The sequence below is a fragment of the Equus caballus genome, chromosome 20 (assembly GCF_041296265.1).
Source record: "Equus caballus isolate H_3958 breed thoroughbred chromosome 20, TB-T2T, whole genome shotgun sequence".
NCBI lineage: Eukaryota > Metazoa > Chordata > Mammalia > Perissodactyla > Equidae > Equus > Equus caballus.
The window spans coordinates 34,656,880-34,679,015 of record NC_091703.1 but is presented as its reverse complement, the minus strand read 5'-3'; the positions used below and the strand labels follow the sequence as shown (position 1 = coordinate 34,679,015).

The following is a 22,136-nucleotide window of genomic DNA, read 5'->3' as shown; positions in this document are numbered from 1 at the left end:
TGCATGACCACGTCTCCTCAAATGTTCCTTGTACTCCTCAGCCCCCTAGCCTTGGAGGCTTTCCCACTCCTCAGGGCTCTGTGCATGGCCATGTCTTCCAGGGGGTCCCCGTGCTCCACTCCCACGGCCCTGAATACCTTGTGGTATGGTCATTTCTCCCCAAAGGCCTCCTGTAACCCCCCCATTCCTCAGAGCCTCTACCTGTGGTCATATTTGCCAGGGCTTCCCTGACCTCCGCCCCTCCAGACCTTGGGCCCTTATTTTCCCTTTGTCTTCTCAGCTTATTCTTTGGTTCTCCCGCAGCAGGCTGGCTGCCCCACCCCTGTGAGTTTGCATTTCCCTGGATCTCCTTAGGTCCCTTTATCTCCTTGTATGTCCACAGCTCCTGTCCCCTCTGAGGCCTCTGTCCTCCCTCCTTTCCTTAGAGAGACCTGGGAAATTCTCCCCTCCCAGACAGACAGACACAGGCAGACAGCATTTCAGAGAAAGGAGGTTTATTGGGCTTCATTGAGGGTGCAGATGTCTCCTCATGGGGTGTCTAGTCAAGCAATGACTGGCTCTTAAGAGCCTTTCGCTTCCTTCTAGAGCCCCTTAGTCCCTCAGACCCACTTTATTTCTCTCTTGCTAGGTCATCCTCGTGCTGATGCCCTCTCTTCATCTGTTGGGCATATTTATCTCTCTCTTCTTGATATCCCTCTATTATTCCCTTCTCTCCATCCTCCATAAATAAATAATTTAATTTTTCCCTTCATAAATAATCCCCCCTCCCTGCCTCCAGCCATCCACCCAAACTCCCCCACGTGTCCTTTCCCCCTCCATGTCTAGGACTAGGCCCCCCTAGACTGGTAGGACAGGTGAAGAGTTCTGGGTGGGAATTCTAGGCAGGCTTAAAATCCTCAGCCGAGCATCTGGGGTGGTTCAGGGAAGTGTGGTCCCCTGGGGTGCCTAGAATTCCTTCTTTGGAAGCTCCAGGTGATGTGAGTGGGGAAGGTTTGAGACTGTTGGAATGGTCAAAGGAGAGATGTGGTGACCCTGAAATGGTCAGAATGGAGGCAAAATGGGGAGAAGGCCTTGAAACTAATTTTTTTCTTTCTGGATTTTTCTACAGAGCAAAGGCCCCAAAGAAGACACTACTGGGACTAAGGAGTAGGTGAGGGATGCCATCTGTGTGAGTGGATAGCTGGTCTCCCTGGGTGAGCAGGAACACAGCCCCCTGGTACACTGAGCGCACCCAAGGTCCCTGTGGCCCTGGGCACACGGACTTCTGAGCGCTGAGGAGAGGCACGTGGAAGGGGTACTGGGAAGAGAAGAGCTGGACCTCGTGAGCCAGGTAGAGAGGGGTTGGGGTGGCCTTAGGGAAGCAGCCTTCCCCAGAGAAGACCACCTGGGAGTAGACGAAGTAGAGGCCACTGGTGGGGACCAGGAGGGAATTGTTGCTCAAAGAGAAGCCATGGCGGAGGAAGGCACGATCTGTGTTTGCTCTCCAGCGCAAGGAGTTCTGGGTGCTGGGGTCTCCTAGGAAGAGCCATAGGGGATGGAGGGTCAAGGACCTGGGGTTCAGAGGTCTCAATCCCTAAGGAAGCAGGTGCTGGACTGAGTTCCTGGGGGATGGTCAGGAGGATGGATGGGAGTGGCAAGCCTTTGATTTGGGGGTGGGGGAAGTTGAGGGAGTGGTGGAGTGGATGCTTGGGTCCCTGAAGTGGGGGTAGGAGGAAAGCTGGGGGCTACATGTCTGGGAGGTCAGGTGGATGTTTACCAACAAGGTGAGCAGCAGGTTTGAGAGTGTCTTGGGTGAAGTGCTTCTGGGGGTGCTGATGGGCAGTCCGGGCAGCTGAGGGTGACAGGCCAACACCAGGGAGCCCCTAAGGGAGAACAGAATTGAAGGAGGCTCTAGGGTTGGCCCAAGGTTTGGCTGGGCCACCCCCAAGCCCCCAGTCTCCTGCTGCCTCACCTGGGCCTCAGGCGGCAGGGCCAGCAGCAACCCCAGAAGGAGGAGGAGGGGGGCGCCGCACACCCTCAGGAGGTAGAGACGTCCAGATGGTGTCATGGGGAGAACCTGCAGGGAGAGAGAGTGTGAGCGGGGCGGGGCACTGCGGAAGACAGGCCTCCTGCCCACGGAGACAGCCACCACGAGACACAGGGCGACAGACAGAGAAGGGGACAAGATGCAGTCAGGGAAACCCTAAGGTGAGCAGGGGGAGACAGAAAGAGAAACAGAGATGGGAAGGGAACAGAGAGAGACTGAGGCAGAAACAGAAAATGTGTTACAGAGACAGAGGGAAGGAGACTGACAGATAGAGAGTCAGAGAGAGGGGAACAAACCAAAACCAAACCCACCGAGGCCCAGGCCCAGGCAGGAGTGCAGGAGGGGCCGGGGTGCAGGCTGAGGGGCCGAATGCCTGCCCAGGGAAGGAGTCCGCCGCCTGGGCAGCCCAAGGAGATGGGGCCGGAGAGTCTCACCTGCTGTGCAGGGCCCCTGGGCCAGGACGCCTGGGTCCCTTTATAGAGGAAGCGGCAGTGGCAGCGTGGCAGGCGGCGGGCGGGTTCTAGGCCGGGGCTGGGGCCCGGGGAAGCCCCCAGGGCTTAGAAGATGCTGCTGTTTCAGTCGAAGGCAGGAAAGGCTGAGGCCTAGGAGAGAACCGCAGGCTGGGGGCTCAGATGACTGAGTTCTGGGAAAGGGAGTGGGGTCAGGGGAACCGTGGGCTGGGAGGGCCAGGGAGCGGGGTCAGGCTTAGGAGTTCCAGGGAAGGGACAGTAAATTCAGAGGAGGAGAAGGGGGAGCAGCTGGGGTGTGGGCTGGAGGCCTGGTTCCCTGAAGAGCGATTATATATAACACCTCTGCACCCTTGGCTGATTACAAGCTTCTCTCTGTGCCCATTTCCTCCTCTTGTACCCCCGTCCTTGTCCCAAATGGCTCAAATCACACTTGTCCCAGTATGTGTACTTTGCAGGTCGTCCGGCTGGTTTCCTATCAAGAAGTTCCATTATATCCCCCTGTGCCTGGGACATCCTGGTTTATGCCTGTTGTCCTCGTGAAAATATTCGTGGAGCCCCTTTCACTCTCAAAAGTGTCCTGGTTTGGAAGATAAATGTCACAGTCCCATACCCAGGGATGAGGCCATGCACTCATGTATGATAAGGTGTCATCTCACTCCTGAGGATACCCTCTACCTCTTCCTGACCTTAGAGGCCCCCACAGATCGGATTTATATAACTCCAAACTCACACCATGATCCAGGAATGGGGGGGACAACTTCCAGAGTTCTCTATAGGGGAAGCTTCGGAATTCCACATAGGAGGATCTTAAGAGTGGTGACCTAGGGTGGGGTGTGAAAGCTAAGGGACTTGTCTTGAAGCCACATTTGCAGAGCCAATACGTTTTTTTTTATTGAGGTAACATTGGTTTATAACATTATATAAATTTCAGGTGTATGTCATTATATTTCAACTTCTGCATAGACTGCATCATGTTCACCACCAAAAGTCTAGTTGCCATGAGCCAATACACTTTTAAAATCATGAAGGATTTCCCCCTTTTATTGATATAGAACTTAGGTGCAGTGAGGTGTGCACACGTCCGAAGTGACAGCCTGATGAACTTTTCCATCTGTGTATGGTCATGAAGCTACCACCTAGTTCAACATATTTTCAGGTCCCCAGAAGGTTCTCTTGTGGCCCCTCTGAGCTGATACCCTCCAAAGATAACCAACCACTTTCTGACCTCTATCACCAAAGACTAATTCTTCCTGCTTTTGAACTTCATATAAATCACACAGAATTGACTCATTTGTGCTTGGCTTCTTTCACTCAGCATTATGTTTGTGAGATTCATCTATGTGATTGCATGTATCTGTACCGTTTTTTTTTGAATTGCGATGTAATATTCTATGAATATATTCTAATTTATCCATTCTTCTGTTGATGTGCATTTGGTTTGTTTCCAGTTTTTGGCTAATATGACAAACGTGGATATGAACATTCTTGAAAATGAGGCAGTTTTCACTCAGCTTGTAAGATGCAGGTTTAAAAGAGAAAGGTTTCTAAAGATAATTTTATTCATATTTCATAAGATTGAGAAAATAACAATTGGCCACCTCAAATATCATTCTTACTCTTAGTGATGTCGTTACGCTTTCATTCGGAGAGTTTGGGAGGGGTTGTGCTGAGGACAGTGGTCATGGAGGCTAAAGTCCTCCACGTTGCACTGGGCACATTGCTGCTCTCCTCTGGCACAAAGTTGCCAAGGGGTCTTGGTGTCCTTAGCACAGAAGTAACATTCAGGGTGTGTATAAGCTATTTCTCCTATTTTCCTCTCCCTACTTGAGGCCCTGCAACTTTGCCTTTCATGCCTCATTAGTCTTATCTAGCTCTCATTCCATCTCTTTAGCTTTCTCTCTATTCCACAAGCATTTACTGAGCACCTTGTACAAGGATACAGATACAAAAGACAGTCTGCTGACCTCCAGGAGCTCAAAGACCAGTGTGGGAGAAAGTTATTAGATACTTACAGTAAAGTGTGATAAGTTCCATGACAGTGGGCTCATGGCAGCCCATAGAAAAGCCATCGAACTTGGCCTGGGGGACAGCTGATTCAGACATTAAGTATCGACCAAAGAATGGAAGAAACACTCAGTGCAAAGACTGGAGGTGAAAGAGAGTATGAAGTCTGCGAGATGCGCAATTGGGTACAAATAGAAGGAACAGAGATGAGGCTCAGGAGGTAAGTTGAGAACACATCCTGAGGGGTTTAAAACCAAGAAAAGAAGTTTGGATTTCACTCTAACTATGATGGGGAGCCACCAAAAATCTTAAGTGAGAGAGGGACCCATGCAGATTAGTACATTAGAAAACTGAGTCTGGAAGCTACATGAAGAATGGACTCGGGTACGGGAGTTGGGGGCTGGAGGGGAAACTGGAAGTTTGAAGACCAGTTTGGAGGGTTTGGCAATAACCCAGCAAGGAGATAAGAGCCTGCATTTACATCAAGGCAGCAGCAGGAGAATGGAAAAGAGGAGACAGTGTCTAGGCCAAATCTACAGGTCTTGGAGGCTGACCAGATGTTATGGAAAAAGAGTAGTCACAGATGCTTCTTTTAAATATCTTGGTGTCTTCTTCTTCTTTTTTTCTTTTTTTGAGGAAGATTGGCCCTGAGCTAACATCCGTTGTCGATCTTCCTCTTTTTGCTTGAGGAAGACTATTGCTGAGCTAACATCTGTGACAGCCTTCCTCTATTTTATGTGGGATGCTGCCACAGCATGGCTTGATGAGTAGTGCTAGGTCTGTGCCTGGGATCCAAACCTGTGAACCCTGGGCCAACGAAGCAGAGTGAGTGAACTCTATCACTATGTCACCAGGCTGGCCCCAGCTTCTTCTTATTAACTTGATTACGTCTTGTGTCAGTGTTGGTTTCTCTCTTGGTCCCTGCTCCTTTCCTTTTCTCTGTGTCCCTCTTTCTCTGGGGGTCCCTTTTTATTTCTGTTGTCTCTTCTGCCTCTCTAATGGTTAGGAGCTGATGGACTGAGAGACCTCAGTTATATTAAAACATAAAACAGTGTTGCAATTAACAGTGAGAAACAGAGAGAACGGGAGAAACTTAGGTCAGAGAGGAAGACTGGGGAATTGAGGGACAAAAAGGGGAAGGTGAGGAGTGGTGGGGAGACATGAGAGACAGAGAGGAAGGAAGGGCAAGAACTGGGCTGAGGCTTCGTGTCACGGGAGTTTGCAATGTGCTGAAGGACGTTCCTTGAGATGGGCCAATCTTGGTTTCAATCTCAGTTTCAGAGGTTGTGTGAAACTCGGTTTCTTTCTTGAGGAGACCAACAGTTGGTTTGGGGCTTTCCCTGGGTGGGAGGGGTGATGACTGGAGTCTTGTGCCCCAAACTCAGGGAAATACAGTCTCTATAGTGGTCTCTGTGGAGAAACCAATGAAATCTCTGAGGCCTCCAACTGGGGCTGAAATGACATTAGCCTCAAACTTGAACTTGCCTCAAAACCTAAATGGGATTCAATACCGACTTTGACCCTAACCCAAATTTAACCTCAACCCAAATCACAACTCAGACTCAACCCTAACCTCAAATCTAAACACATCCCAATAAGTGAATCCTCAACTAAAACTTATCCTCTGAACTAACCCAATCTTGTTTCTAGAGCTAATCTTGAAATCAACTCATCCCCATTCCTAACCCTATAATTAAACCTAACTCTAAGTCCAATCTGAGCCACAAACCTAAAGTTGAGCTTTATACTGCTTTATTCCATTATTCATCCATCCCTCCATGTAATAAGTATTTACTGAATTCCCACTACGTGCTGGACGCTGTTCTATAGTGGCAATCAAGTCAGACAGGGTTCCAGGACTTGTAGGGCTTACATTCTAGTGAAGCAAGGCAAAAAAGAAACACACTGAAGAAGAAATCAGTAAGTAGTGCTATGAGGAAATAAGATAGGGCATGCGATAAGAATGGCTGAGAACTACTTTAGACATAGTGGTCAAGAAAGTCCTCCCTGAGTAAGTGGCATTTAAGCTAGACACAAATGACAAGTAAGAGTGATCGGGTGAAGGCTTGGGGGAGAAGCATTCCAGGCAAAGGGAACAGCTACTGCAAAGCCTGGAAGGTGGACACGAGCTGGAGGTGTTGAGGTACAGAAAGGAGGCCAGTGTCGCTGGAGCAGAGAGAGAAGAGTGGGAGAGAGGTGGGAGATGAAGTCAGAGAGGAGGGCAGAGGCCAGATCACGCAGGGCCATGCAAGGAGGGGTAAAGCATCTGGATTTTAATCAACCGTGGGAAACTTTGGAGGGTGTCAGTGTGTGTGTACAAGTGAGAGAAAGAGGTAGGTGTGAGGCAGAAATGATTGGATTTATGTTTAAAAAAAATCATTGTGGCTCCTGTGCTTAGACAGGACTGTAAGGGCAAGATTGGAAGCAAGGACACCAGTTAGCAGGCAGTTGCAGTAATCTTGGAGAGAAGATAGTGGCAGCCGTGAAGATGGAGAGAAGTAGATAAATTTGGGATATAATGGGATATATTTCAGGGGTAGAACTGACAGAGCTAGATGACAGATCGGATGGATGGGCAGGGGGTGGAAGATGGGGAGACTGGGAGACAAGCAGGATTCTGATGGGGTGGGAGAACCAAAAGTTCAATTTTGGATGTAAGTCTAAATCTATTGGACAGAAATCCACGTGGAAATGTCACGTGGCAAATGGATATACAAGCCTGCATTTCAGAGGCAACGTCGGAACTAGACAGACAAGAATGAGAGTCGTCAGCATGAAGAAGGCATTTAAAACCATGGAACTGGAAGAGATACCTTATCTTGCGCATCCCCCTAAGCCTCCTTCAAGGTATTTCCCTCACAATAAATGCAATGTATCTAAATTCCAGAAGCAGCAACCTCTTGCTTCCAGAAGCAAAACTCTCCAGACTTTGTCTTCTTCTCCTGAACTCTCCCTGGGACTTGATTCCCTATACCACAAAAGATGCTCCTACCAGTCCATTTCACAATATTCTACGGAACTCCTCATGTATTCAAACCCTCTATTTCATTTCCGAAAGCATCTTCCTTTGGCACTTTGAAACCTAGCTTTTCCCTAATGATACTCCATCTTCTTTGGTGAAACCTGCTCTTTCTTCCACTGCCATCACTAGGGGCAGCGGGCAGAGGAGAGGCCACTATTCTCTCTTCCCTTGGCATAACTGATAACCTCTTCCTCCTCTCTTGAGGCCCATGCCTTTTGCATTTGCCATGCTCTTCCGGTCTTCACAGCACAATCTTCTCCATCAACATCTCTACCATGCACTTAACAACTTGCATATCTACCTCAGTTTTTCTCCGTATCTCTTTTCCTACCACCATCTTTAGTAACTTCAAAACCACACGGATCAGATGAGTCTTACACTCTGGCTCCTCAGTGCTTCAACTTTCTCAACTCCAACAGCTTTATAGCTACCTTCTCTGCTCCACTTTAGCCACCCATGAGCAAGGTTTACCTCAGACCTCAGCATCACTTGGAAGGGCTACGCCTTTGAGATCTTGAACTCTGAATTTTTCCCCTCTTCATAACCATCCACCCTTCACATCTCCCACTCTCTCCCTCCCATCAAATCAGTTCTTCATTCTCACCAGGACTTCCAACTCCTTCCTTATTTTACTTGTCTATTTGGTTTAACTTGTACTGCGTGGTCAAAACTTTCATCTACTTTCACTAGCAGTTTAGAATCTCTTATCTACCTGATGTTCTACCAAGATTTTAAAAAACTTGATTTGGGTAAACTCAATGGTCTCATTCTTGGTCTTTCTCCTGGACTGCCAAGCATCACAGGAGAGTCACGTCACCACAAGAGGCCTACTACCAACCCTGGCCATCTAACCTGGGAGAGCCCTCAGTGTTCCTTAACCCTGCTTTGGTGATTCCCTGTTAGACTCCGGCAGGTGATGTTCTAAATCTCCATGTCTCTTATGCTCTCCATCCTACCTCTTTACTCTCAGTTGATGATGCTGTCAGCTATTTTATTGAGCTTAACATCATCCAAGGTGGATCTCTTTACTTCCTGCTTTTCCCTCCACTTTGTTTCATCTTTCCTTTCTTCTTGTCTCAGGAGGACTCTTTCTCCTGTCCAAGGCTGATCCTTTGGACTCTGTATCCCACTTCCGGTCTTTACTATATTCTTTCTCCTTTTTTTATATTTTCAGTATCTTTCTTTCTTTGTGAGCCTTCCCTTCATTTTACATATTCAATTTTATTTCTTGAAAATAAAAAATCCTTCCCTGGACTCTCTTTCTCCCTCAAATGCCCATTCCATCTCTCGCCTGCCTTTTCTGTGTGACGTCTTCAGACTAGCCCCCTTAATGAACCACTTTTTCGGGAACTGATAAAATTTTCCTCATCTATAAAATTCGTGGGTTGAACTAGAGCTGATTCTTAGTTATCTTCCATATTTACCAATCTATGACTTTGTACCCACCACCTCCCTTTCTTCACCTCCCACTCATTCCTCAACCCATGTAAAGTGATTCTGCTCCTCTGGTAAGTGGAAACCGTTTTCTCAAAATTTGTAATCATCTAGTTCCTGAACCCCAAGGATCTTCTCAACCCTCACCTACTAGACCTCTTTGAAGCACTAGACATGGCCGCCCAGGCTCTGCTTTGCACACCCCTCTCTTGTCCTACTTCTGACTGCCGCCCTGACCTCTCTCCTTTATTGGTTCCTCTTCCTTTGATCATCCTCAGGGCTCTGCTGGTCACCCCCTCTCTTGGTGATCCTGTCCACTCAGAGGCTCAGTCTTCACTGAGAAGGGAATGATGCCCAAATCTATCTCTCCAGCCCAGACTGCTCTCTTGAGGTCCAGACCTGCTTGCTGGAAATCTCCACCTGAGTGTTATGCTAGCCCCTCAAACTCAATGGGTCTTGGTTGAGCGCTTCATTACTCTAAGCAGGTGCACCCCCCATTATTATGTGTAGTTGTTACTTGTACATTGTTTGTCTCATTAGACTACAAGTTCTATGAGGACAGTGACTATTTCATTTATATCCACTGTCTAGCAGAATGCCCTACTCCTCAGGTGCTTACTACAAATTTATTGATTGTCTGAAATTAACTTATCTTTCCCCTCAGCCATGCATCTCCTCCTTGGTTTAGGGCATTATCGTCTTTCCTGTCCCCTCAGCTCAAAATGTGGAGTCATGTAAGACTCCTCTTTCCTCACTTCTAGCATCCAATCAGTTGTCATGTCCTAATGACTTATCCTCTCAAGGTTTATAAAATCTCTTCCCTCCTTTAATGCCGTTTGGAGTTACTGGGACCTAAGTACAAAGTACACGAGTTTTGGAGTAAGATGAGTTTAATGCTAATTCCACTAGTTTTTAGCTGTGTGGCCCTAAGCAACTTACAGTATGTTTATGAGCCTCAATTTTCGCATCTGTATAATGGAGATCTATCACCACCTTTTAGACAGTTGTTGGCAGGATTGCTGATGTTAGGTAAAGGGCTCAACATAGTTAACACATTGTAGGCGTTCAAAGAATGACAGTTGTTTTCTTCTTTACTCTGTCTGTACCCCCGCAGCACTTTCCTGTTTTCCCTCTTCTTTACTGTTGTCACAGTGCCACTGCCCACAGGATAACGTCCAAATCCTTTACCTTGGCATTCTCTGGTCCTTTCTTCAACACATGCTCCCTCACACCTGTGCTTCCTCTACCTCGGGACACTCAACTTTTCCTCAACATAGTCTGTGTTTTCTGACTTCTGGCCTCTGCTCAAGCCACTTCATTTACCTCTAGAGCCTGTCCATCTACCTCCACCCATAGAAATCATACCCATTCATCAGCACCAGCTCAAATGCTCGCTCTCTCCTCAGAGACCCCAGGTGCTTTCAGATGGAATCCACTGCCCCCTTTTCTGTATCCACTGTACCTTACTCTAATGTCTACTCAGCTTGCCTTGAATCACAGTCAGTTAGGTATGAGCCTGCTGCCCCTACCAGATTGTAAACTTGAAGCAGAGTTTGAATTTATCTTTGGTCTACTGGATGCTTAGTTGAACTGCACTGAATAGTCCCTCCCAGATCCTTTTCCTAACTTCAGTCAAGTCTGCCCTAACCTCAATCTCCCAAATGACTCCACTCTCACTAATCTCATTCCTAATCCTGTTTCTCTAACTGAACCCCAGTGCATCCTCCCTGAGAATCGATTCCTTGTTCCAGCTCTAGAGAGCAGATACGCACACTTCTACTTCCCCAGGGTTTCATGGTAGGCACTGAGTCATCCCTTGGGGATCCCAGGGCCCCCTCCCTGCCCCCACCATGCTGGACAGGATGCCTGCCGCCTGGCCCCAGGGGGTCAAAGGAAGCCAGGGCCTCTAGGGCTCAGTATTTTTATCAGCCTAGGAAACAAGAGACACGAAGCGGAAACGGTGTGGTCAGAGAAAGTGAACAGCCCTCATCTCAGGGGAACCCCCAACAGGGCTGGGGGCCAGACACCATGGGGAGGGATGTTGCAAAGAGGGAGGTCTGGGGGGCCAGGTATCAGGGCTAATTTTTCTTTGATTTTATGTAACTCTTGCAGGAGGGAAATGATGTGCTTAAAAACCAGAGAACATTCTTTTGGATGGAGGAGCAAATTTGGACACCGAAGCTTTCTGTTGCTTACCTCTCAACCCCCAGCTTAAGGATCCTAACCCCAGCTCCCCCCAACTCCATCCTGGGCTCTTTGCATGCCACTTCCGAAATCTCCGGCCTGTGAGAGGAACCGGACGCCTGGGTTGCTCACAGCTCACAGTCTCTTCTCTGAATCACAGCAGCTTCCTCTCACAGGATCTTTCTCACCAGCCCTTCCTCCTCCTGCCCCCTGAACATCTGCCTGGCCCCTCAGAGGCCTTGGGCCTCTTGGCTCTCTGTCTTCTCTGAGGGTCTCATGCCTAGCCCATGTTCCCAAGCTTCCAGAGGCTTCTCCTTCCTGTCCTCTACTGCCCTCCGCTTCCACTCCTGGGACTCTCTTGTGTAGACTGAGGTTCCAAACCTGAGAAATAAGTTTCTGATCATAAGACTCTCTGATGTAGACATGTGCAGATGGTGCCCACGGCAGACATGTCTGCACTCTCCTTTCGGTCCTGCTCTTTCTTTTCACTGAGTTCCCTGTTGTGTCTTGGGGAACGGCAGTGGGGTTTGGTACTGTCTACAACTTCCTATTCCAGTTCCGTGGAGCTGGAGTGGGAACTGAGTATAAACAGCGGGAGGGATAGTGCCCTCCTTGTTCCTCCATGGGAATCCCAGACCCCCTCTCTCCATCCCTTGGGACCTTTTCCTCAACCTTGGGAAAAGGAGATGTTTATCTGGAAGGCCAAGCCTGGGCTGCCCAGAGATGAAGCCCAGGTTTGGGATGGGGCAGAAGCTGGCTGGAGGGAGCCAAGGATTGGGGTTCTGGAAAGCAGAGATAGGACTGAGAAGCTAGAGAAGAGAGAGCCTTGGGTGTGGATCCCTTGTTACCCAAGAACAGACAACCCAGGTTACATAATTTGGCTCTTTCCGCCTCCTTCCCTTGCTCCTAATTTTAGCAATTGAAATTCCACTCCCCCACAGGGCTCTTCCTCCACCCATTGTGCTATCCCACCCTCCCACAATCTCCTCAGGGTCCCCCAACTCCAGCTGCCCCCAACTCGGACCATTCAGTGACTCAGCAAAGGGAAAGCCCTGTGTTGGGGGAAGGGGGTGTTAAGTGGGGAGGAGGATGTGGTTCTGGCTGGGGAGCTGGGGAGGGGAGGGAAACTGGTTTTGTTCCCTTTTTTGCCTCTGTTCACATCTATTTCTCCAGCCGCTGACTACAGAGCGGAGAGAAGCCCAGTGCAGGGAGTGGAGTGAGACTGGAGGGCAAACGGGGCCTTCTGAGGGTCGACCTTGCGGTGGACAAATGGGGCTTCTTGTCTCCAGCTAAGGGCACATGTTAGTGTATACATGCATGTCACAGGTGTGTAGGAGCTGTGGGTTTTGGCAGGCGGAGCGGGAAAGGAGATGTCATGGGTGATGAAAACCACAGCAATGGAAAAACGCAGAGGAGACACTGGGAGTGAGATGTGGAACCAGGTCTTATTAGGAAATGGCAGAGTCAAGGAGCGGTGGTGGTGGCCCATATCCCCCCCACCCCCGCTCATTACAAGTTTCACTCCCACCCTATATCCTCTGCCGTGCAGCATCTGCCTCTTCCTCATCATCCCCATCCCTGACATACCCTTCCTACTGCCCTGCCCCAAGGCAGCATTCCCTGCAGTTCTCGCTCTTTCCCTGGGGTCACTTGAGGGCCTCCGCGTGGCGATTCAGGGCCTGAGAAAGGGCTGTCACAGCTCCCATCACACGGCCCAGCTCCCAGGTCTCAATCTGGCTTCGGAATCGCTGCAAGAAGCGGTCAGGGTGCCAGCGGATCTGCTGGACCCTCAAGTACCTCCTCAGAGCCCCTTGCTCCTCCAAAGGGGGGCCCCTGGCCACGAGGGCTGCAGCCATGGCCTCTGGGTCCCCTCCCCCAGGACAGGGCCAGGGCACATCACCAAAGCGCCAGAGGCTGCCCCTCCCTGATCCTCTGGGGTGCTCTGCCCTGGGCCCGGCCCTGGCTAGCTCTGGCCCTCGGTCCCCACGAGCCTCCTGCGCCCTCCTGGCTCGGCTCTCACGCAGTTCTTCGTCCTTGGCCCGGGCTCGCTCTCGGAAGAGCCGCTGCTCCTCCTCCTGCTGCCGCCAGCTGTGACTGGAGCCCTCAGCCCGTGGGGGTCTGCAGGCTCCCTCTGCCTCTCGCTGCTGCTGGTGCTTCTGGGCATGTTCTCGGGCCAGGCGATCTGACCAGGCTGAGAAGGACTCGGGTTCCTGGGTCTCATGGGAAGCATCATCTGTTGGGAAGGCAGGATAGGGGTGGTCGGGGAGAGGCCATGAGAAGGTGATGGGCAAGAGGGACAGGCAGTATAGAGGAAGGGGCAGAGGAGGCCAGCGGGAGCATGTGGGTGATGGGTGTGGGTGGCCAACAGGGAAGAAGGGCAGCTGTGGATGGGAATGGATTCCTCACCTTCGAATCTCCCAATGACTTCTTGCCACTCGTCCTCCAGCTCTCCCTGCAGCTTCTGCCTCCATTCCTGCTCCTTGGAGGCCTCGTCTTCTTCCTCCTCTTCAGCAGAATCCCAGGGGGGTCCCCAGCCCAGAATTTGCCCAGGGGTCTCTCCATCCTTATTCTTTATTCCCATGGCAGAGGGACAGCGACTCAGCAGTGGCAGGAAGAAGTCCGTGTAGGCTGTTGGTGGGAGAGCAGTGAGCAGAAGTTAGCTGGGACTCCCACTCCTTGGCAGGGCCGCCATCTTGAATCCTGCTGGTCCCTCACTCCCTTGGTCTTAGAGCAATGGAAAGAGTTGCCCACATGGATGCCTCCTGGGTATTAGGAAATCACCGTCACTGACAAATATTTACTGATAGTTTACTACATATATGATAAGTGTGGTAGTTGAAAATATTCTGACCTGTGTCCCCACAAACTATTTTAGTGTCCTGGGAGTTCTACGGTGTCAAATGACATTTTCCAGGCTGCCTCCAGCCACCTAGGGCAATGTCAAAAACCTCTAACTATGTATTCCATTTTTGGCTTGAAAATATTGTCACTTTTTATCTCTCACTGTGTTTCTTACCCAAATCTATATTCAGACTGGTAAAATATCTAAACATTCTCCTCTGTACCATTATATACATACAAATACATGATAGTTATCTTTTTATATGACATTTCAATAAATTATATGACTTTTTCATAACTGAGTAAAATAAATGTTTTCAGGGGAATTTCTCTCAGCCAGCCTTACCCAGAGCATACTGGGAGGGGCATGGGGAGGTAGAAGGTCCAGACCAGCAACGAGTTTGAGCCACAGAAATGTTCCCAGCAGCAGAGCAAGCTCTTTCCAAATGACTGCTGAGCTAGGGCAGGGGAAAGGGGCTGGGATAGAGGGTCCCACTCAGGGGCTGGCTGACCGGAGGCTGGTGAAAAACAGGGCAGGGACTGACGTTCCTGAGCTCCCCTCCTCCTGAACCCTGACTTCACTACATCTGCTCCAGTGTCTGCCGGGTGCCATGCTGCTCACTTCACTGCCAACCTAGCACTCTACTCCTGGCCAGGTCCACCCACCACGGCCACCAACCACCTCTTTCACTCTGGACAGATGAAGGTGAGTGAGGCACCTCCCTTCCTGTGGGCCTACTTTCTCTCCCTAGGGCAGGAGGAAATGGGCCGGAAATGGCAGTCCTTAAATCTTTATTTTGTGACGCTGGAAAGTACTGGTGACCTGGCAAAAGGGTGGGTCAGGGGAAGGTTGTCCTGTCACTGCCAGGAAGGCAGGAAGAGAAGATGGGCCCAGCCTTGGCTGGCCAAGGCTCACTGCCCCCCACCCATCATCTCCTGGCACACGTGAGTGCCACCTAACCCAAACCACATCAGGACGAGGGGAGGGGGCACTTCTCTACAGAAGTGAGGTGACCTGTCACAAGCCCTCCCAACTTGGCCCACCCAGCAACTTCCTGGTCCTGTCTTTCAACTGCATATTCCCCACCAGGATTCATGGCAGGTGTGAGGGTGGGTGGGTTCTCAGGTTTGCACGGGAGGTTTTTATTTTCACAGGTTTTAAGGAGTGAGGCCTCCAGTTATAAAACATGATAAGTAAAACATGGTACAGAATATTAAATAGCCACTAAAAATGATGTCTATGTGTGGAAAAAGCTGACTACAAAACTGTTCATAAGATCCGATCACAACTGTGTAAAAAAAGAGACCAAATCCTATGGTTGAAAAAAATAGACTGGAAGTAAATATGTAAAAATTCTAGTCTCTGGGTGGTAGGAATATGGGTGGCTTTCCCCAATCTTATTTGGTTGATATTTTAATGTGGAAGGGATATAACTAATATGAAATTTTATTTTTAAAGAATGAAGAATAAATTTAATCATTGTTAACAGCTTGCTGTGGCCCCTTCCATTCCTGTCTTGGTGTATACAAACGCACACATATGACAAAGTTTTTTCCAGAGATACGTGATCGTACTATGAATTATTTGGCAACTTACTTTTTTCACTTAATTTTTCCACAGGAGTATACACAGTCTATCTCATTTTCTTTTTTATGACTCGGTAGTCTTCTACTGTGTGTATGAAACAAACAACTCTCCCCACCCCCAACTGACAGACTGTTTCCAAAAGTGATCAGTCTCATACAGATGCCTTTGCGGACTCCTTACAGTATTTCTGTGGGGTAGATTCTCAGAAATGGAATTTCTGAGTCAAAGAACATGTGCAATTTTGCCAAACTACTCTCAAGTTTGTGCCAATGTACACGCCTACAAAAAATATATGAGCGCCCGCATTGTCCCTTACCAAAATTGAGTATCAACAACCCTTTTCATTTGTCTATATGACAGATGAAAAAAATGACTTCATTAATGAAATTTTGTTCTTTTTTTCATATGCTTTTTGGTTCTTTGTGTTTCTTCTGTGAATAATTTGTTCATATTCTTTGTCTACTTTTCTCCTGGAAATTATGTATGTAGCTATAAGAGTTCTTTATGTAGTGTATATATCAACCCTTTGTGTCTGTTACATCTATTGTAAATATTTTCTCCCATCTTTTAAAAACTTTTATGTAGTTTAATCTGTATCAATATTTTCTTTTATAGCTTTTGACTTTCATTATTTCATTCTTTTTTTTTTTTTTTTTTAAAGATTTTATTATTTCCTTTTTCTCCCCAAAGCCCCCCGGTACATAGTTGTATATTCTTCGTTGTGGGTTCTTCTCGTTGTGGCATGTGGGACGCCGCCTCAGCGTGGTCTGACGAGCAGTGCCATGTCCGCGCCCAGGATTCGAACCAACGAAACACTGGGCCGCCTGCAGCGGAGCGCGCGAACTTAACCACTCTGCCACGGGGCCAGCCCTCATTATTTCATTCTTAAGCAGGCTTTCTCCATTCCAAGAGATTATAAAAATGTTCCCTTGTGTTTTTTTCTACTATATTTATTTTTATTTTCAGAAATATAAAGAATTCAAAAAAGTACAAAGTATAGTACAATAAGCATCCCTGGTCCTACCATGGGGTATGTTAATATATTTTCGTTTTAGCAACACCATTTTATATTAAGGAAATAAAATCATCATAGACAAAGCTAAAGTTTTCTTTGATACTTCCTTCCAAGTTTTATTCCCCCAGGGAAACCCGGCCCATGAATTTGGTATTTGCCTTTCCTGCCACATATAGGTGTTTAACCTGCTGTAGTTTACTTTTGAGTTGGGTGAGAGGCAAGACAATTTTCCCCCACAAGAGCCAAATGTTCGACTTGTTTATTAAACAGTTCACCCCACCACCCCCAGAGATTTGAAATGCCAATTTCATCATCAGTTAAGCAGTATAGATCAACTTCTCCCAATGTTCTTTCATTAATATGTTGTACTTCTATACTAGGAAAAATAAATATGAAACAAATTTTGTGGGATAAAAATGTCCTTTGTCTCAGTGATGGAAGTAGTGCTCTTCCCCTCCCCATAACGAGATATGATTTCTATCTTAAAGGGATGTTCATACCGAATGGTAAAACACACTTTTTAAAAACGCCAATATCAGAAGCTTATATTGAGTGATGATTGACTAAGGCTCAGAGGAAGAAAAGGTCACAGTGAGTGGGGAGGTTGGAGAGGGCTTCAAGGATGAGGTGGCATTTACGCTGGGCTGGAAAGCGAGGATAACTTAGCAAAGTGGAAATAAGGGGGACGGGAAAGGTGACAGGCAAGAGACAGGCAGGCAAGGTGGTGAACAACATGCTTGAGGTCACTGAAGACAGAACCATGTAGCTGGAGTCGCGGGTTTGTGGGTGTGCTGTGGGAGGTAAGGCTGGAAAGGCAAATGGAACATAAACTGATGGCTCAGCCATTTGTAAAATGGGGCCACAGCCTACTTCTACTGTGCAGATCAAAGCGGGTAATGGATGGTAAATGTCTGGTACTGTGCTGGCACAGAGAAGAAGTGCAGTGAATATTACATTAAAAAAAATACCAGGTGGGTCCAGCCTGGTGGTGCAGCAGTTAAGTTTGCATGTTCCGCTTTGGTGGCCTGGGGTTCGCCAGTTTGGATGCTGGGTGCAGACCTACACACCAGTTGTCAAGCCATGTTGTGGTGGGTGTCTCACATATAAAGTAGAGGAAGATGAGCATGGATGTTAGCTTAGGGCCAGTCTTCCTCAGGAAAAAGAGGAGGATTGGCGGCAGATGTTAGCTCAGGGCTAATCTTCCTCAAAAAAAAAAAAAAAACCCAACAAAAAAAGCCAGGCTGGCTTTGGACTTTATTCTTCTTGCAAAGATTGTGAGAACATGACCCCTGTTTCTCAATGTTCACTAATGCTTGCTGTATGGAGAGAATGGTTAATGTCTGGCTAAGGTGTGTATATCCAGGGGTCTCTGACAGCTAAGGTCACTTCTCTGTGAGGTGTTGGGTCTCAAAAAGAAGTTACTGAAAGCCCCAAAGGTAGAGGCGAGTCACTGGCATCTCGGGGGGCGTATCAACCCAGTCCAGCTGATCCAGCACAAACTGACACATCCCTTGGACCTAACATGGGAACTGAGGAGACTCCTCTCCAGGGGATTCTGGGTCATTTCATAGATTCAAAGAAAATAGTTGCATTTTAAGGCATAGTGGTCTCTAAAGTAGCTGGAAGCTGCATGAGATGTGCCTTTCTACCAAGGAGTTGGAAGGCCACCTGGTGGCAGGGCTGGCAGGGGAGCAGGTGGAAGTAAGTTCTGAGAGGACACCAGGGTTTGGAAGCGACCTGAGTGCAGGTTTCCCTTTGGAGGACAATCACCTATCAGCTGTGAGATTCCAGAAAGTTCCTGAACCTTCTGGGCCCTGCTTTCCTCATCCCTAAATGGGACAACAATATTAATCTCACATGTTCCTTAGAATTCAATACTATGAAGGAAGCACCTATTATACTATGAAAAACATTTTTATTACTCAAAAAACCTTAATTGAATAACATAAGAATAAAAATAATAATACTTATCATCCAGTGAGTGACAAAACTGCACCAAGTGCCTCATTTACTCGTCACAACCTCCATTTTAGAGAGGCAAATGAGGTTCACGGAGGTTAAGCTGCACGTCCTTGTCACACAGCCTTAAGTGGTAGAGCCCGAACCTGGAGGAGGTCTGAGGTCTGCCTCAGGGTGCTCTGCTTGCACGTCAGCTGTCAGCTGTCGAGTTAGATGCCGGCACTTTGAAAGCCTCCTTTCTGTGTTTTTAAGTTAAAAAAGAAATCTGCATATGCCAGCCTATCCCACTTACGTTAAGGGAATTTTCTAAAAAGGGGGATTTTTTGCTCTATGGGGGAAATTTTTTGGGAGAGAGATAGTAACAGCAGCAATCAAAATGAGTTCAGGTTGTTCATCCCAACCTACAGGTTTTCCTCTAACGTTCCGACTCTAGAAGGGGAAAGAGGGTTTCACCATTCCCTTTCCTAAGGGGGGCTACATCCCTACAGAGCTGCCTGCACTGCCACTACCCTATCGGCAGGTCCACATCCAAACCCTCAGTGTCAAAGGTTTTTCAGAGCTCAGATATTTTTGCGATTTGAAGAGCTGATCTGCAAGTACATACGCTGTGTATCAGGCAGCGCAGGAGCGCCTGGGCAGCCCCCTTATCCAAACACATTAATGTTTCTGCAGTGAAATATACGAACATTGACACCAGCAGGATAAAAGCAAATCATAGCCTCACTTTAGTTCAGGTTAGGTTTTGTCACTGAGTGAGGTTGGTTGCAGACGGATGAAAAATGTTTGGTTCTTGGAGAGTTGTGGGCAAGAGGATGGATCTGTTGATAATAACAGGAACAACAGTGCCCAGCATCTACTGAGAGCTTATCATGTGTCAGGTCCTCTAATTATGTACTGTGTCAGTGATTCTCAAAACAGGTCACAGCATGGGGTCTTTGAACACAGGCCCTGTCACTGTGTAACTCTATAATACATCACACTGGATAATGCAGTCATTAAGACCATGGATGGTCTAGCTAGGGTGCCTGGGTTACAACCCCTGCTCTACCACTTAATAGCTGTGTGACTTTGGCAAATTACTTAACTTCTCTGTGCTGTTTCATCTGAGAAATAGGGGATAATATTAGTACTTCACAGGGTTGTTGTAAGGATTAAATGAGTTGCTTTGTGAGGAGTACCTGGCATATAGCAAGGGTTGTTATTATTTAGCTTTGCAAACAGCCAAACTAAGCCTCAGAGAAGTTTAGAAACCTGCCCTAGAATACACAGCTATTAAATGTGGAGCTGAGATTTGAGCCCAGGCAATCTAACTCCAGAACCCACCCTCTAGCCTACTTTTTATGCTACAAGCAAACAACTAGTCAAGAGACAAATAGCTACTAATCTAGAAAGATGTGAAATCTGTAGACCAGTTGCTGTTTTGGGAATCTTGGCTTCTCTGGACAACGGTAGCTCAGTAACATAAAGGCATAAATGATGGCTACATGCCAACTTGGTTAACTACCTCCCTAGGTCCCACTGACCAAATAGCTATCTTATTTTTCAACTGTTGGCCTTCATCTCAGACCTGCTCAGTCGCCCATGACCTTATTCCCCACCAGGCTGACTCACCATCAGGGCCCTGGCGGGCAGCAGCGTGCAGCGCCGTGTCCCCGTGGCGGTCCTGGTGGGCAGGGTCAGCCCCGAGCCGAAGAAGCAGGCACAGGGCAGGGGCATCGTGGCGGGCACAGGCCCGGTGCAGCGGTGGGGGCTGCCCAGCATCTATATCAAGGCCTGGGTGTCTCTGGAGGAGGGCCTGGGCTCGGACCAGCCGACCTGCAGACAAGTAGCGACGGAAGCGACGCTCTCGGCGTTGGCGGCGGGAAGTGGAGGCCATGGAACTCTTGGGCTGAAGAAGGAAAAAAAGGCAGCAGTCAGGAGCCCAGCCTTGGCTGTCCCTCCCCCTCCACTCCTGACATTCCCTCTGTTCCTCCCTTTGGCTCCCCATTTCTTCTTGCATCTTCATCAAGAGATGAGGCCTGTCCTAACCCTCATCCCTTACCAGATGATGGGTTTGAAAAGAATTCTGAAGGCGGTTGGGGTCACATATTTAATTTTTTAATGAAAATCTGAGGAAAGGATAAATAATTGCTTTGGGGCTCATTAGCCCAGGTAGATTTTTAATCAAAGACTTTGAGAAAGACGAATAGGGACTGATGGGGGAAATTTTTATCAGCAGAAATTTGAATTAAAAAAAAAGTCACAGATAACTGCAAATAATGATCTAGAAATTGAATATAATGTACCCGGCAGACAGATGTAGAGGCTTCTCCCTCTGGGACCTGGGGGGAGGGGTTACTCATCAGACTTGCCCCCCGCCCCCCTAAGTACCCCCAGAGCTGTAGGCCCGAGGCCTGTGTTTAAGACGCTCGGAGGAAGGGAGGTGGGAAGGGCGGAGACACTCTAGGCTGCCGGAAATACCGCAGGCGGAGACGCAGGTAAAGGGCGGAAATGAACTGTGGGGTTCGTTACCGGATGTGTTTTCTCCCCGAATGGGCGGGAGGGTGGCGGTGATCCCTCAGTCTGGCCTCCGGAGGGAAACTAAACTTGAGATAAAGGGTCCGCCTGAAATCGGAAGACTGGACGCTAGGCGAGGAAAAGGAGCAGAGGCAAGGGCGGGGAGAAAGGAGGGCGATTTGGAGATTTGTCCCCGCCTCCTGCAACTGGGAGTGGAGAGGCGATGATTCAGTGACAGAGGAAAGATGAGAAAGAGAAAGCAGGGGCGATAAAGACAGGATAAAAATCATAATGAAAATGGAAAACAAAAACAACCACAGTGAGGCCAAAAACAAGGACAGATCCAAACAGGGAAAAACACAGACGTGAAAAGACATGAGTCCGTCCGGCCGGGTGGCGCAGCGGTTAAGTTCGAGCATTCCGCTTCGGTGGCCCCGGGTTCCCCGGTTTGGATCCCGGGTGCGGAGATGGCACCGTTTGGCAAGCCATGATGTAGTAGGCGTCCCACATGTAAAGTAGAGGAAGATGGGCACGGATGTTAGCTCAGGGCCAGTCTTCCTCAGCAAAAAGAGGAGGTTTGGCAGCAGATGTTAGCTCAGGGCTAGTCTTCCTCAAAAAAAAAAAAAAAAAAAAGACATAAGGAAACAACGTAGGACAAGGCAAGAGAGATGGATGCAGAACTTGGACTTGGGAAAGGTGTAGACAAAGGAGATGGAAACAGGAGGGAGAGAGAAAAATAGGAGAAGAGAAGTTGGAAGAATTCAGAGAAGCCCAGCATACTCTTCTCCCAACACCCAACACGTTCTCTTCCTCACCTTCTCACCCCATTCTCAACCCCTCTGTGCCTCCTTCTCTCCCAAATACTCCTCCCTCTCTGCTCCTGCCCCCCATTCATAGACGTCCGACTGGGAAAGCCCTGCACCTGCTGTGATGTTAGCGGCCAGCTTTAGACCTTGGTCTCTGCTGCTCCCAGATGGTCCTTCTGGGTACTGCCAGAGTGAGAGATGGGAGAGGAGGACCAGCCATCAATGGGAGGATCAGTTTGGGGGAGACACCTTGTGCGGGAGGCTGAGCAAAAAGGGGCGCACTAAGACCCA

The 22,136-nt window shown here is 48.4% G+C and overlaps 2 protein-coding genes across 7 annotated transcripts; both read right to left on the bottom strand.

Moving 5' to 3' along the window:
* Positions 1-477: 477 nt before the first annotated feature.
* LTA (lymphotoxin alpha) lies at positions 478-13,038 on the bottom strand. 2 transcript variants are annotated; one of them, XM_001491333.6, is made up of 5 exons: positions 12,728-13,038; positions 2,461-2,628; positions 1,952-2,056; positions 1,757-1,862; positions 478-1,515 (listed from the first exon to the last, which is right to left on the bottom strand). In XM_001491333.6, the coding sequence occupies exons 3-5, from the start codon at positions 2,045-2,047 to the stop codon at positions 1,103-1,105; spliced, it is 615 nt and encodes a 204-aa protein (XP_001491383.2). In that variant the 5' UTR covers positions 2,048-2,056; positions 2,461-2,628; positions 12,728-13,038; the 3' UTR covers positions 478-1,102. The 2 variants fall into 2 exon arrangements, with proteins under 2 accessions (XP_001491383.2, XP_005603774.1); XM_005603717.4 differs by lacking the exon at positions 12,728-13,038 and having other exon boundaries at positions 2,338-2,572.
* Positions 12,567-22,099, bottom strand: NFKBIL1 (NFKB inhibitor like 1). 5 transcript variants are annotated; one of them, XM_005603716.4, is made up of 5 exons: positions 21,962-22,099; positions 21,055-21,168; positions 20,155-20,431; positions 13,547-13,768; positions 12,567-13,373 (listed from the first exon to the last, which is right to left on the bottom strand). In XM_005603716.4, exons 3-5 carry the CDS (start codon positions 20,417-20,419, stop codon positions 12,787-12,789), a joined length of 1,074 nt encoding a protein of 357 aa, XP_005603773.2. In that variant the 5' UTR covers positions 20,420-20,431; positions 21,055-21,168; positions 21,962-22,099; the 3' UTR covers positions 12,567-12,786. The 5 variants fall into 5 exon arrangements, with proteins under 5 accessions (XP_005603773.2, XP_070101406.1, XP_070101408.1 ...); XM_070245305.1 differs by having other exon boundaries at positions 21,055-21,147; positions 21,962-22,023; XM_070245307.1 differs by lacking the exon at positions 21,962-22,099 and adding an exon at positions 21,855-21,915 and having other exon boundaries at positions 21,055-21,147.
* Between the last annotated feature and the right edge of the window lie 37 nt (positions 22,100-22,136).